This window comes from Curcuma longa, chromosome 10 (genome assembly GCF_044706935.1).
Source record: "Curcuma longa cultivar G26 ecotype Majalengka, Jawa Barat chromosome 10, ITB_CL_G26_1.1, whole genome shotgun sequence".
Classification (NCBI taxonomy): Eukaryota; Viridiplantae; Streptophyta; class Magnoliopsida; order Zingiberales; family Zingiberaceae; genus Curcuma; species Curcuma longa.
The window spans coordinates 4946814-4960174 of NC_133870.1; the positions used below are offsets into that span (position 1 = coordinate 4946814).

At 34.3% G+C, this 13361-nt stretch overlaps 2 protein-coding genes across 3 annotated transcripts in view; one reads left to right on the top strand and one right to left on the bottom strand.

Annotated features, from left to right (window-relative positions):
- The first annotated feature begins 2294 nt into the window (after nt 1–2294).
- LOC141836304 (uncharacterized) lies at nt 2295–3459 on the top strand. Its single transcript, XM_074723764.1, has 2 exons — nt 2295–2610; nt 2784–3459. The coding sequence occupies exons 1-2, from the start codon at nt 2460–2462 to the stop codon at nt 3395–3397; spliced, it is 765 nt and encodes a 254-aa protein (XP_074579865.1). The 5' UTR covers nt 2295–2459; the 3' UTR covers nt 3398–3459.
- Nucleotides 3460–6632: 3173 nt separating this feature from the next.
- LOC141835939 (uncharacterized) overlaps nt 6633–13361 on the bottom strand; it is a 36338-nt gene continuing 29609 nt past the window's right edge. For both annotated transcript variants that reach the window (XM_074723346.1, XM_074723345.1), the window contains exons 22-29: nt 12783–12881; nt 12293–12403; nt 9118–9195; nt 8851–9036; nt 7834–7914; nt 7624–7686; nt 7472–7558; nt 6633–7075 (exon numbers count right to left, since the gene is read on the bottom strand). In XM_074723346.1, the coding sequence (XP_074579447.1) occupies nt 6965–7075; nt 7472–7558; nt 7624–7686; nt 7834–7914; nt 8851–9036; nt 9118–9195; nt 12293–12403; nt 12783–12881 (816 nt within the window). In that variant the 3' untranslated portion in view covers nt 6633–6964. The remainder of the gene's footprint in view (nt 7076–7471; nt 7559–7623; nt 7687–7833; nt 7915–8850; nt 9037–9117; nt 9196–12292; nt 12404–12782; nt 12882–13361) is intronic.

Below are 13361 nucleotides of genomic sequence, written 5' to 3' on the forward strand. Positions count from 1 at the left end.
ACTTTGATAGTTTCGCTTTGGGTAATTTCTTTGCAAATGAATTGAAAGTAAAAGAAAGAATAAGCTCCTCTACCCTATAAGTCTTTCGAAGACAAAGGTAAAGCTATACCTTTCTAAAGCCACTATAAGGTTCCGTTCGCTAAAAGGCTACCATCTCACATGATAGAAGAATTTTCACGGTACAACAAGAGGTTTGCTTCCGCATACCAAAATCAAACCCCGCCCGTATAGAATGGTCAATTCGGTGAACCCTAGTGAGTACAAGGGGCCAATCGAGGTTTAGGTAGCATCGTCATAGAGAGCCACTTTGAAAAAATGGATTTTTTTTCGATAACATGTTAATAAAAAGACATAGTGAATTGTATATGAATACGTTATTTATAACGCTTAGTGTTCGGCTTAGTAGATTATTCCAAGGTTTGACAATTTTTGATTTGGCAAAAGTCCAAGCACACACATTTTTCTAAGATGGATTAGGAGATAAAATAACCTTAACTAGCTTAGAAATTAAATGGACTTAACAAGAAAAAACTTAGTCATAGGAATACTTGTCACAGAATCATTAACTTGTACGCATCTAATTCCATCTTCAACCTTGAATGTTGATTTGTTCCGCAAATGTAATATAATATATGATTACTAATTTGTACTTACCTTTAATATATAACTAATTAAAGGCCTTTCATGTAAATTAAAACCAAACCTTCAAAATTCACTGACAAGAAGAAGAAAAAAAAATCAAACTTATAATTTACAATGATTTGATATTATTTATTAAGGGCGCCCCAAATTAAGAAAAATATTAAATTAACATCTTTTTTTAAAAAATTAAATAGGTGCTTCATCAATTATTTTATTCTAAAAATACCTCTTGATTCAATGTTACAATATATTTAGAATAAGTTTGAGATTTACATTTCATAAAAATTACTGATATAATATATAAAAATTATCCCGTAGCTATTACAATGTATTTAAATTATGTTTAGAATTTAGAATTATAACAATTACATAATAACTTTCTTTAAAATAATTTTAATGAAGTTTAAATAATTTTGACTAAATTAGTAAATCATATTTTGATATAATATTATTCAAAGACTCTAAATCCTAAATTCTAAACCCTAAATCTTAAATATGTTATAGTAACTATTGGATAGTTTCGTGTAAATCCTAAATAAGTCCTAAACTTTAAACTTATCTAAATATATTATAGCAGAGCTATTGAATATCTTCTACGTAGTGTAAATCCTAAATTTATCCTAAATACGTTCTAGTAGCTGCTATAACCATGCCAAGTCAAGGGATATTTTCAAAATAAAATAATTGAAAGAATGCCTATTTGATTTTAATAAAAAATGAAATGTCTATACGATTGATTTTATAAATGACTGAAGCTCATGTGATTTTTGCCCTTCATTATTTATCCAAAACTAGAATCTGATAAAGAGAAATGGTTGAAATGGTAAGCCAAAGGCCAAAGCCATTTGCATGGGCCATGAAGAACTGCCTAAAAAACCATGCAAGGACTAATTGTGTTCAGAGAACACGCGTGTTGTTGTTCAGGAGGAGAAACATTGCATTCACAGCAGAGTCTTCCTCTTTCTTTTACAGAAAATAATATCATCAACAATTTTTTAAAATGTTAATGAATGTATTTTTTTAAAAAAATAATAGATAGACTGTCATTCATTTTAATTTATCTATCGATTAAATTTAAAATATAATTTATCTGTTTCTCTTATTTATTGTTTTGAATATTAATTTTACTATTGCTCCATATATATGTTTAGAAGCGATCGATTTCATTTTGAGAGATTAAAAAGAACACTACTATCTCGTTGGAAAAAATTGAATTCAATTGTCAACGGTTCCTATCTCGTGTGTGATTTTTCTCGATTTAAATCAAGTAGGTTTTATACGAAAAAGATTTTGTTTAGCATGTTTTATTCCATACTGATAGTGAAAGAATCCGACTCGGTATTCCTTTTTCATATATAGAATAAATTAAAAATACAGTTTACAAAAAAAAAAACCAACCCTTAAAATATTAATTAATCTATAGTAGAATTCAAATTGTATTTTAATTATATATAAACTAGTCGTCAAATTAATTAAGCTATTAAACTTCTTCTTCTCCTCCTCCTCCTCCGCAATCCTATTCCTATATATGGCAATCCATTTCAGCTTTAACTTGCAATACTCTGCTTAATTCCCATGGCCGCCTGCAGCTGCTTCTTCTCTTAATTGCTCTGTTTCCGTTGTATTTATAGTTAGTTCAATCTCGTCATCGAGGTAGAGAGTTATTGAAGGTGGATCGGAGGCGTGAGAAGAGGCCTCTTCCTCCCGACGGCCACTTGGAGGAGGAGGAGGAGGAGAAGGCGGTTCAGGAGGGAGGAGGAGGAGGCGATCGGCGCGTCGACTTCTCGTTGGCATGCGCCGACGAGGACACCTTGGCCATGGTGTCGGCTCTCTCGCGCGTGATCAGCTCCCGCGCAGGCGAGGAAGGGGGTGAGACACCGGCGGCGACCGGATCGCAGCCGGTGGCGGAGAGTTTTTGTGGAGTGCAGGAAGCAGGGCCGCCGCCACGCCTGGCCCAAGATGATGAAGGTCTGTGTTTGTTGATTTGATGTTTTTGGAGATTAATTGGTTTGATTTCATCTGGTTTTAGCATCCGAATTAATTGCGCCATGAATTAATCATGATCGAATTAATTCCGGGCAGTTTCGCACCATGATCGATCGGCTTGATTTTCCGTTGACATGAATTGAGAATGGTGACAGGGAGCCAGAGGCGGCGGCGGCGCTACAGGGGAGTGCGGCAGCGGCCGTGGGGGAAGTGGGCGGCGGAGATTCGCGACCCGAAGAAGGCGGCGCGGGTGTGGCTCGGCACCTTCGACACCGCCGAGGACGCCGCCGCCGCCTACGACGAGGCCGCATTGCGCTTCAAGGGCGCCAAGGCGAAGCTCAACTTCCCCGAGCGCGTCCAGGGCCGCGTCGCCCACCTCCTCTCCCCCCAACGCCCCACGCCGGCGCCACCTCCTTTCCATCCCCCTCCTCCGCCCGCCGCCTACCCAGACCTGCTGCAGTACGCCCAGCTGCTGCAGAGAAGTCCAGAGGAAGACGAACATCTTCTTCCTGCAGCGGCGGCGTCGGGGCTAACGTACGCCGCCGGCAGCACGTTCTCGTCGATCGGGCCGTATTCGCATGGGCACCTCTTCGGCTTCTCTTCTCAGCCAAATCCTCGATTCACCACCACTCTTTCTTCGTCGTCGTCGTCTTCTTCTTCTCATTATCAGAGTTCTTTCTCTGCATCGTCGTCGTCTTCTTCTTCCACCAGTACGAATTCATTGACGTATGGGCAAAGAAAGGATAGAGATCGCAGTCAAACTCGATGAACAATTTGTGATGCACCATTGTAAGTTACGATTCAACTGAATAGATTGATGTTTTTCTTTAATTTGTAATTCAGATATTTAGTTCTTCGATCACTCATTCAAGATGATCTATTAGATTCTATAGATATTTTCCATCGATCATAAAATAAATCGAGAAGCAATGAATATCTTTCTATTATAATACACTCCTATATATCGTTCCCCCTTCTCAAAAGAAATCAATAGGATAAAGAAATCAAGTAGCAACATATTCAGAGATGTCAAAGATGCCTACCCGATACTTGGAGACTTTGAAGACATCCGGCCTATCTTCGCCTATCCGACACCCAAAGACATCAACCCGAATACGCCTATCTGGCACCCGAAGACGCCGAAGAAGCCTAACCTATCTTCGCCTACCCGACACCTGAAGAGACCAACCCGAATACGCCTATCCGACACCCGAAGACGCCGAAGAAGCCCAGCCTATCTTGGCCTATCCTATGTGCATTATTCATAATAGGACTACAGTTGACTAGAAATAAGATGGAACGGAATAATGCACATAGGATAGGCGAAGATAGGTTGAGCTTCTTCGGCGTCTTCGAGTGTCGAGTAGGCGTATTCAGGTTGGCACCTTCGGGTGTCGGGTAGGCGAAGATAGGTTGGGCTTCTTCGACGTTTTCGGGTGTCGGGTAAGCGTATTTGGGTTGGCAACTTCGGGTGTCAAGTAGGCGTATTCAGGTTGACATCTTCGAGTGTTAGGTAGGTAAAGATAGATTGAGCATCTTCGGCATCTTCAGGTGTCAGGTAGGCATCTTTCGTTCGAGTGTCGAATAGACATCTTCGGGTATTCTACTTGATTTCTTTATCCTAAAGGGGGAACGACGTATGAGAGTGTATTTTTGAATTTTAGATGATAAATTTATTTAGAATTTTCAGAGTAAAATGTTTTTTTATAAACTTATTTGGTTATTTAAAATTTTTATTGACCTCTTAATTTGAGTTGATTTGATTATCTAAACATGTTTAATTAGTTAGTAAATTTAATATTATAAATTTATTTATTCATTTGAAAAGTTTTTTATTTATTTATAAATTCGATAATAAATAATTTTTTTGATAAATATAATTCATTCAAAACAAATATTTACAAATAGTTCATAATTTTAATAAATTATTTACATTTAATTATTATTTAATTAATCTTATGCATAAATAAACAAACATAAATAAGTTCTAATTAAATTAAATGATTTAGCAATTAGACGAATATCTTGTGGATTGAAGTGATCCTAATGAAGAGTTTGGTCAAACACTACATCTTAATTAATTAATTAATTAATTAATGCATGAAATTATTAATATCTTCCAATCAATTAATTGCGGTCAAACTCGATCTCTTGCAACTGCGTCTTACAATATTACATAATGGTTCTTATCCTATTTGGTGAGGAATCCAACGTCACAATATTTAAAAAGGAATTAATTAATAAAATATTAAGAAGTAATTAATCAAGTTTTAGTAAGTATCGTAGTGACACACACACATACTTATTTTAGCATTCCACGTATTAATTCAAGGTAGATTAACAAGTCATTTAGACATTATGTTTCATTATTTAGTGTTAATTCCATTTATGGAAAGTTGGACTAGTTGCTAAAACATGGTATTTAATTGTCCATGAACTCCTTAAAATTGAATATCCATCTTGCCGTCTTGAATGTTAAGAGTGGACCTTTGACCTACCAAGATTTAAGAGTGTACTACAAATTTATAAAGTTATTGGATAGAATTGTAAACGAGTCAAGTTTTGTGTAATTAAAAATAAGATAATTGTTAAGTCTAGAATGAACTGAATTGTTAAAATTATTGTTCAATCTTGACTTAATTTTTTTTTGAATTTAAATTTAGTTTGAACTTGACTTTGATTCATTTGATGTTATTAAGTTTTTAATTTAAATTTATTTGATTGTTTGAAATATTTATATTTTAAATCTTATTTGATTAGTTTGAAATTTTATTTATTTATAAGTTTGATAAAAAACATTTATTGATAATATAATTCATAAATAATTCTTCATAAATATTAAATTTATTTATTTAATTAATTAAATATATATTAAACAACATAAATAAGTTCTTTCCTACCAACTTAAATAACCTAAATACTAAACTTACTACTACAAAAAAGAGTTTTATCTTGATTTTATCGAAATTCGACTTTTCAAAATCTACTTCAATAAATCTACCCCGCACTAACCAACTCAACCATACTTCGAAGGCATTCATGAATATTAACAAATCATATATATATATATATATATATATATATTCAATTTATTTATTTAATTTAATAAATTATTCTAATTTATTCATTTAATTAATCTTTTATATATTAAATAAATATAAACCATCGATCATTCTTACTTGAATACTATAATATTTATTACGTCTTAATTTACAACTCTAATTCGTTTAATTTACAACACTAATTCTTCTGAGCATCGGAATTGACAACTGCAACAGCGGAATGTAAGGGCTTGTTGCAATAGAGAAAGTAAATAAATTCATAAATTAAAAATAAAGAAATAAATTCAAATTTAAGATTTACACAAGAAAATAAATAAATTCACTCATATTTAAATTGACAACTTAATTACTAGTCTTTATTCTGCTGCCAAAAACGTGGTGTGCTAAGGAGGAGAATCAATGAGTGCTTGTAATGGCCAATTAAATTGTCAGAATCAACTATATTTTTATAAACTAATTACTCAATTTTTTTATATAGTTATTAAAAGATAAATTAAACCAAAATTAACAAATAAACCTTACAAATGTACATATTTTACAGAAGTGATATGAATTGAAGGTAGATTTAAACTAGACTGCATTAAATGTATAAAAAAAATGTAAATTCAACTCTAAAGCACATTAAAGATTAATCAGTCTAAGACGGAAAAGAAAACTCTAATATTCACTAGGATATATGCTAAGTTATTGATGTTAAAAGCAATACTAAAATGGATGTGTTAGTACTAAAATGAAATTAAAAAAATATTGAAAGAAGAGCAAATTAAATGATCTCATGGAAAAAATAATTTAATATGAAATGGTCATATTCAAAGAAAGTTGATAAACTTATAGTAAGACGAAATGAATTGATTAAAATTGAAGATTTTGAGCTCTACTATTACCAGTGCTATAGCATATGTTCAATAAATAAACAATATCCATGCAGCCAACTTTAAATAATTAAGACTAATATAACTTGATGATTATAATGGCAAACGATAAGGAAAATATATCTTATAATAGCATTAGAGAACAAAAAACTGATATATAAAAAATGACCGCGTTCATGTAAAAACTATGTTCTCTCAAGCATGTTGATCGAATCTAGGAGGATGAATCATGCTATCAACCATGCCTCACCATGTGCCGATTGTTCTTCGGGGTTACACGGGAGATCATTCTTCCCAACAGAGATAGCATGGTTTAGGTGATGAAATAAACCAAGGCTATCCATATCATCAAGTGTTCGGCCTGCCTCGAAAGAAGCTTGATGTTGTATCCAAATTGAAAGTTCACATTTGTAGCATAGCCACAAGAGAGGGTGGCAGGCATGAGTCAACTAAACTTTTGGGGACACCCATGAATCTACAGAAATACATCAACCAGAATGCTGACTTCAAAACCTGACACAACAAAGATAGGTGTTAAGCAAACCGCTCTGTTTTTTTCATCATCATAGTCATATTGCGAAATCCATGTCGGAAGGAAAAAACATGCAAGTCTATCCACGTACGGATGTTGGAACTGAAGACTTCAATTAATTACAAACAAATAGGAAGCAGGGAAAAAATGTTCTTGAGAAGATGCCACTACGGCCAGGAACTCATTTTACATAAATCTTAGTGATGATGGGTAGTTACACGGGAAGAGTAAATGTTGATCAGGCAATATCTGTAGTTCATAGACTCCACCATATACTGGGGATCACAGGTTTATCATATAGAAAAGAATGTGAAAGACCTACCACAACACTGCTTAAAAGATTATAAATTTTTACCGAGAAATCAATGAGTACAAACCTCAGATGCTGGGTCATCAGGTAATATCTGGGGATCATAGACTCCATATGCTAATTCTGCAGTTATCCTAACATACTGACCCATGTACTGCATGAGACAAATCAAGTAAGAAAGATCTCACACAAATTAGCAAATACAATTATGTGATGTACCTGTATATATTGGGTCATATGAGAAGGATGGAACTGCTTAAGAAATGTCCCAAGTCCTATGACCTAAACATAAGATCCATACAAGAGATGCTATTAGATTGAAGCAAGAATTGGTGATCAGAACAATTTCTGTATGCTAAAATTCAAATGTCTCAGTATATCTAATCATTCAATTAGCATAATCTAAAACTCGATGAAAGAGAAACTTACAACAGGAGAAAAATCTGTGATGGATTTGTTCGTTTTACTGGTCAAAGTGCCCAAGTGAGAATCAAGTACATAACGTGACAACTGCATGGAAAGAATAAAACCAATTTAAGAAGTAGTAAAATCTTGTTTCTCCTAATTGGTTCAGCTATAAAATTCAGAACCAGCAGAGATTTGTTATTAACATTGTACAGATGGCATAACTTCTTGGGGAACAATCACTAAGCCATTCAAAAGATTCAATCTCACATTGTCATGATCTCAATTTATTCAATCCATACATACACAAGCAAATGATGAAAGATTTATGACAATACTCATTCCCACATTTAACTCAGTAGCATTGGTCATACGTTCTCTTCAATGAGGCTCTTCAAAGCAAGTTTAATTACTTATACTGCATAATCAAACTACCATACAATCTTTATCACAAATACCAAAATTACACGGCTGGAGGAATGAGACAGAAGTGTTATGAAGCTACAAAGTATAGACAGGAAAAATATCAAGGAAAGTTAGCTTTATGAATCTGCACATTGTTTAAATCTTTTAATAAGCAAGCAGCATTGCAGGTGAAATAAAAAAATCTACTTCTGCACCACACTTTCATGGCTGTTAAAACAAGATTAATTTTGTTGAATTGCAAATTTTCAATTATTTTGTCACATGAAACTAGGTAAATCACATGTTAACAAAAGTAATCAAAGACCTAATAGGCAAAGGACAAATATCAAATTCAAGTTAAGAGGATTGTGAGTATTATGGAATTTCAAGAAATTGGTGCCAATTAAAATGCAATGCTTTGATTGAATTCTAATACTGATACTAAATCTTGAAGAAATAAAAAAATATATAGAGAAAGACTTTGAACATATAAATGGAGCGATTTTATCTTCTAATACTGACCAATTTCTTTTATCACAGTAACTGAACACTTCAAAAGGCAAGAAATAATTAATTTAACTAGACTCAGACAATAAAAGACAACTAAAAATGTCCAATGGGGGAAAAATACACTACCTGTGATATTGACAAAATGGATGCAGATCTTGCAACTAAAGTAGGAGGCTCTTTCAGAATATAATTTGTTTGAAGAGGAGAAAGAATACCACAAAGCTTCTGCATTCTGTTGAGTTCTAGAATAAGTCCTACAAATGGATCATCCTCCATTTCTTGATCTGTGTTTTCTAGCTTGGAAAATAATGCCTGACGTATAATAACTCTACAGTAAAGTTAGAGTAAAAAAAGGAAATATTAAGCAAAAATCAGCAGGAATGATCCACTAACCTCAATTTTTTTATCCCTATTGAAGTAAATTGAGGCATTCAAACCTTCAACGGCCGAATAAATAGAACCTACCTTAATCTGCCAAATTTACAGAGGAGTAACAGATCACCAATATGAGTTTGGTTAATAGGAATTGTAATTATTTTGCTTATGAATACCCGTAGAATAATAATTTCTATATTTGGTTCCAAAAATGAACTAATATGCCAATTACCATGGAATTGTTATTTCCTTGTTACCCTTGTTACCTATTCCTTAAATAATTCCAACAAAAAAAACATATTGCTACTCTTTTGCATTGTCCAAGGAATGAGGGATTGTCGATTTCGCTTCATGCACCAAACTAACTAATAAATACTCTTATTCTATTCCAAGCTAGGAGGTTTTTCTATTCCCTTGGAATAACTATTTACTCTATCAATTTCATTCCATGAACCAAATGCACCAGAAGTTTCCTGTCTGTTTACAGCTATTGTAAAAAGTTTAGAAAACAAAGCAAAGCAATGAACAGGACAAAACATGAAAGGATTATCATGTTTCAGTAACATATGCATTGAAACACCACAAAAGCTTGCAAAATTCACTAGGACATATCAAGGCAAGCTTGTTACAAAATCAGAAATCTGAAGACTTTCATCATGTCATCATGCCATCTTTCTATTAGCTAGTTTTGAAGTAGAATCTTCACTATGTCCTTTGGGTGTAACTTGTGAGTGTGTGTGTTTCACAACAAGGGCTGATCCAGAGGTAATATGAATAAATCTGGTAGTGGCAGTCCAGATCAAGAATGGTTTGTGGCAATGAGTTGTGTAAGGGAGTTTGAGTCCCGAGTGAGATCAAATCGATTACGAAGGTGCTCAAAGAGTGATTTTGAAGTAGGATGTTCACCATCTCCTTTGGTTTGTGTGTGTGTCTGAAGGTGCTTCACATAGTTGGAATCTTCACTATCTCCTTTGGGTTTGATTTGGGGTTGTGTAGGGGTGTTCTCAAATTCCAAGTTCCTAGCATCTGAGGAGATTGAATTGGTCATAAAGGTGCCAATATTGATTGGTTAGGTCTGATGTGTTCTGATTTTTGTATGGTTATATGAGGTAGTGTTAATTTGTTTAGCATGGATTGAAGCAGTAGTCAACTGATCGACAATGGTCTAATGTGCTACTATGAGTAGGTGTTTGTTAAATGTCTTTGTTTACAAGAGATTGGTGAGGATGAAGCAACCTATCAGTTGAACTATATCTTGCTCTGAGGAGCTTGATTAGTGGCTAAGGTGTGCTTAGATGAGAGATTTTGTGTTATGTTGCAAACCTATTCATAGATAAGAGAAGATACCGATGGCTTAGCGTTGGTTAGGCTTGACGTAGACAGCAGACAGTGATTCACCTAGATCCTCTTGCATTTTGTGTTGAGTTGCAGTAGGGGTTTAAATTTTGTGTCCCTTCAATCAACAAAGCCGAACAACTTTGTTCCATCAGCCCAACAAAATTGGGAAAGATGAATTGCTCTTATAGACGTAGCAGTAGCAGCAGCAACGACAGTTTCGAACTTCTTCCTCCAGTACCTTTTTTTTGTTCCACTCAACCTCTTCTTTCCCCTCAATTCCTCCTCTAGATCAGCGTCTGACAGCACTGGCACCATCTCACTTCTTCCAGTCCTCCACGCCATCTTTTTCTAAATGTCGGATGACACTGGCACCATTTTAAAACCTTGGTTTGCTTAAAATCATATTTGAAGTAAAATCTCATAACCTTGTTTCCTTTTTCTGACTTGTTTTTATTTCCTAGCACTCAAATAACTTGGTTGTTATCTACTAATTTAATGTGTTTCTCATGTTGAGTCAATATTAGCGTGGTAGTTGTCAGTGTTATTATACATGGGGATCATACAATCCAAGGGGTGGTCCACTTTGATAACTATTGGTTATACATCATGCATGAATGATCAGATCAGGCATAGTATGTTCTTGAATGCTGATGATGTTAGTAACCGCCATCATGACTTGTTAAGCATATTGGTGAGTTATGTTAAGCTGGTTGAGGCCAACAATTATTTGAACTTGACCCCATTGATTTAGCTAATCAAGTAAACCTTACAGGCATTTTCCAGAAAAACATCCTGTTTTAGCGTGCAGGATCTGTTATTATTTGATTGTATATATTGTCTCAAGGTGTACATTAGCGAGAGCCTCCCTCAGTTTTTGGGTGTTCGGAAAACATTGCTAGCTAGACTGTGTTCTGTACTTGTGCTTTGACAGACATGTACAACTCTTGACTGAGGGTGAGACTCGAGAGTACATTGAAAAACTCAATTAGTCCAGTCACACCCCTAACTATCAGTTTGGATATTTGTAAATTACAAGTCTTGTTGTAATTGTTCTCCAATGTTATTTGGTTGGTTGTTGCAGTGCTGTGGTTTGTTCATTAGTTGCTGTCACCATCGCTTTATGGTAGTTGTTGGATAGCTTGTCTAATGCAGCATCTTGTTGGTAGTTGGTAATAATATTGAAGCATTCATATTTGCTGCATTCCTTCTCAGCATCTTCATTCTGACTCCTCTATTTTTGTTTCCAGTCATGAGTGTAGAGTTGAACATCAATGTTGGCAACACTATCAAGTGACAATGACCTTAATTTGACATCTTAATAAAATTAGTGCTAGCCGTTATTGTATTGGATTTTTAGTTGTTAGCACAGTCTAGTGTATCATTTAATTTTTATTGTTATGATCATATTCAACCTAATTATGTATGGGTTACTAAGTTACACCATGTAGGCAATATGTACACCTCTCCATCCCAGCCATGCATGACAGTTGTAGACCAGAATATCACCTATCAACATGTCAAAATTAATGAAATGGATGTCAGTAAAACCTTTTGGTTTCAGCAGATCTATTTCGACATGTGTGCATCACTGTGATCCTAAACAAAATACTGAACACTCCTAGCAACATATATTTTCATATTACATTGTCCATTTCTTATAAATTTTCATGTAACAACAGTATTATTGATATAGCATTTTAAAGGCATCTCGTTTCTAGCATGACAACCAATTCACTGTGGGAAAATGAGTTTACTCTAGGAAATCATTTGAATAGTAAATTATTGCATATATACGGTATCACACACGCTGCATAAATGGTAACTTCAATAATTTTCATTATTTTGAATCAATTACCTTAGATGACGACCGAAGTTTAAAGGCAACAAAGCACCGCAATGACTGTAGCTGTCCAATAGTTGCAAAACATGAAACTAGTGGTTCCATTGATTCATTGCCCATCTTGATCTGTAATACAAATAAAAAATAATAATAATAAAACAACAAATACAATTTTTCATGAAAAGACAGAAGTTTGTTTAGAATGATAAATAAATCGCATAAACATTGAAGGATTGTGGAGAGCATGGCACTCCTGCCATGGGAGGGTCTGCATCATAACTTGGTATTGATAATTTGAATTGCCAAGCAGCGACATAGCTAAAGCACCAAGACATTGTCTTAATTGAGCATTAAAAAGAAAAAGACTTTGATATTGTCAATGGCCTTGGATTATTAACATTTGGATCAATGCTTATGAGATTCTTAGAAGCTAAAGCCAAACCAGTTCTATGTATAAAATTCTGTAGCAAAAGGTAAATTATCAGAGAACTCCAATTAGTCTTACCATGCTCTTATATGACGTCCAACCTAGCAAAGGTAAAGATGGTGCAGGACCCAAATTACCATCCATTTTACGTAGTTCTTCCAAAATTCTATGATCCAACTGGAGAAAAGAAATTACACTACATAAATAATGAGCTAATACAACACAACCAGAAAGACTTTGAATGGATCAGAAGAAGACTGAAAAAATATCTATTAGTTATGTTGAACTTCATTTGCCAAATAATTACCATATTTCAAGCAGTATTGTGTCAGTTATATGCCAAAAAATCTAAGTCTTCTTGGAAAGCTGATAGAAGAAATCCTGGATTAATGGGATTGCAATTTTTTGTTCTTAGAAGCTATCTTTTACCTATTGTATTCTCCCATCATTATGAGATTTGCCACTGTCTTTGTTATTTTAGAACAAATTAACTTAAATTTAACAGAATGATGCATGAATTATCTCCAAATCTGTTCCTTGTTTCACATTGGATTGAGTATATTTATGATAAACTGTGCTCTCATGAAACCTTTAAGTCATTCACAAGGGAATTTTAGGGTCATAATCATATGTATGGTACATCTTAAGAAGGATTGT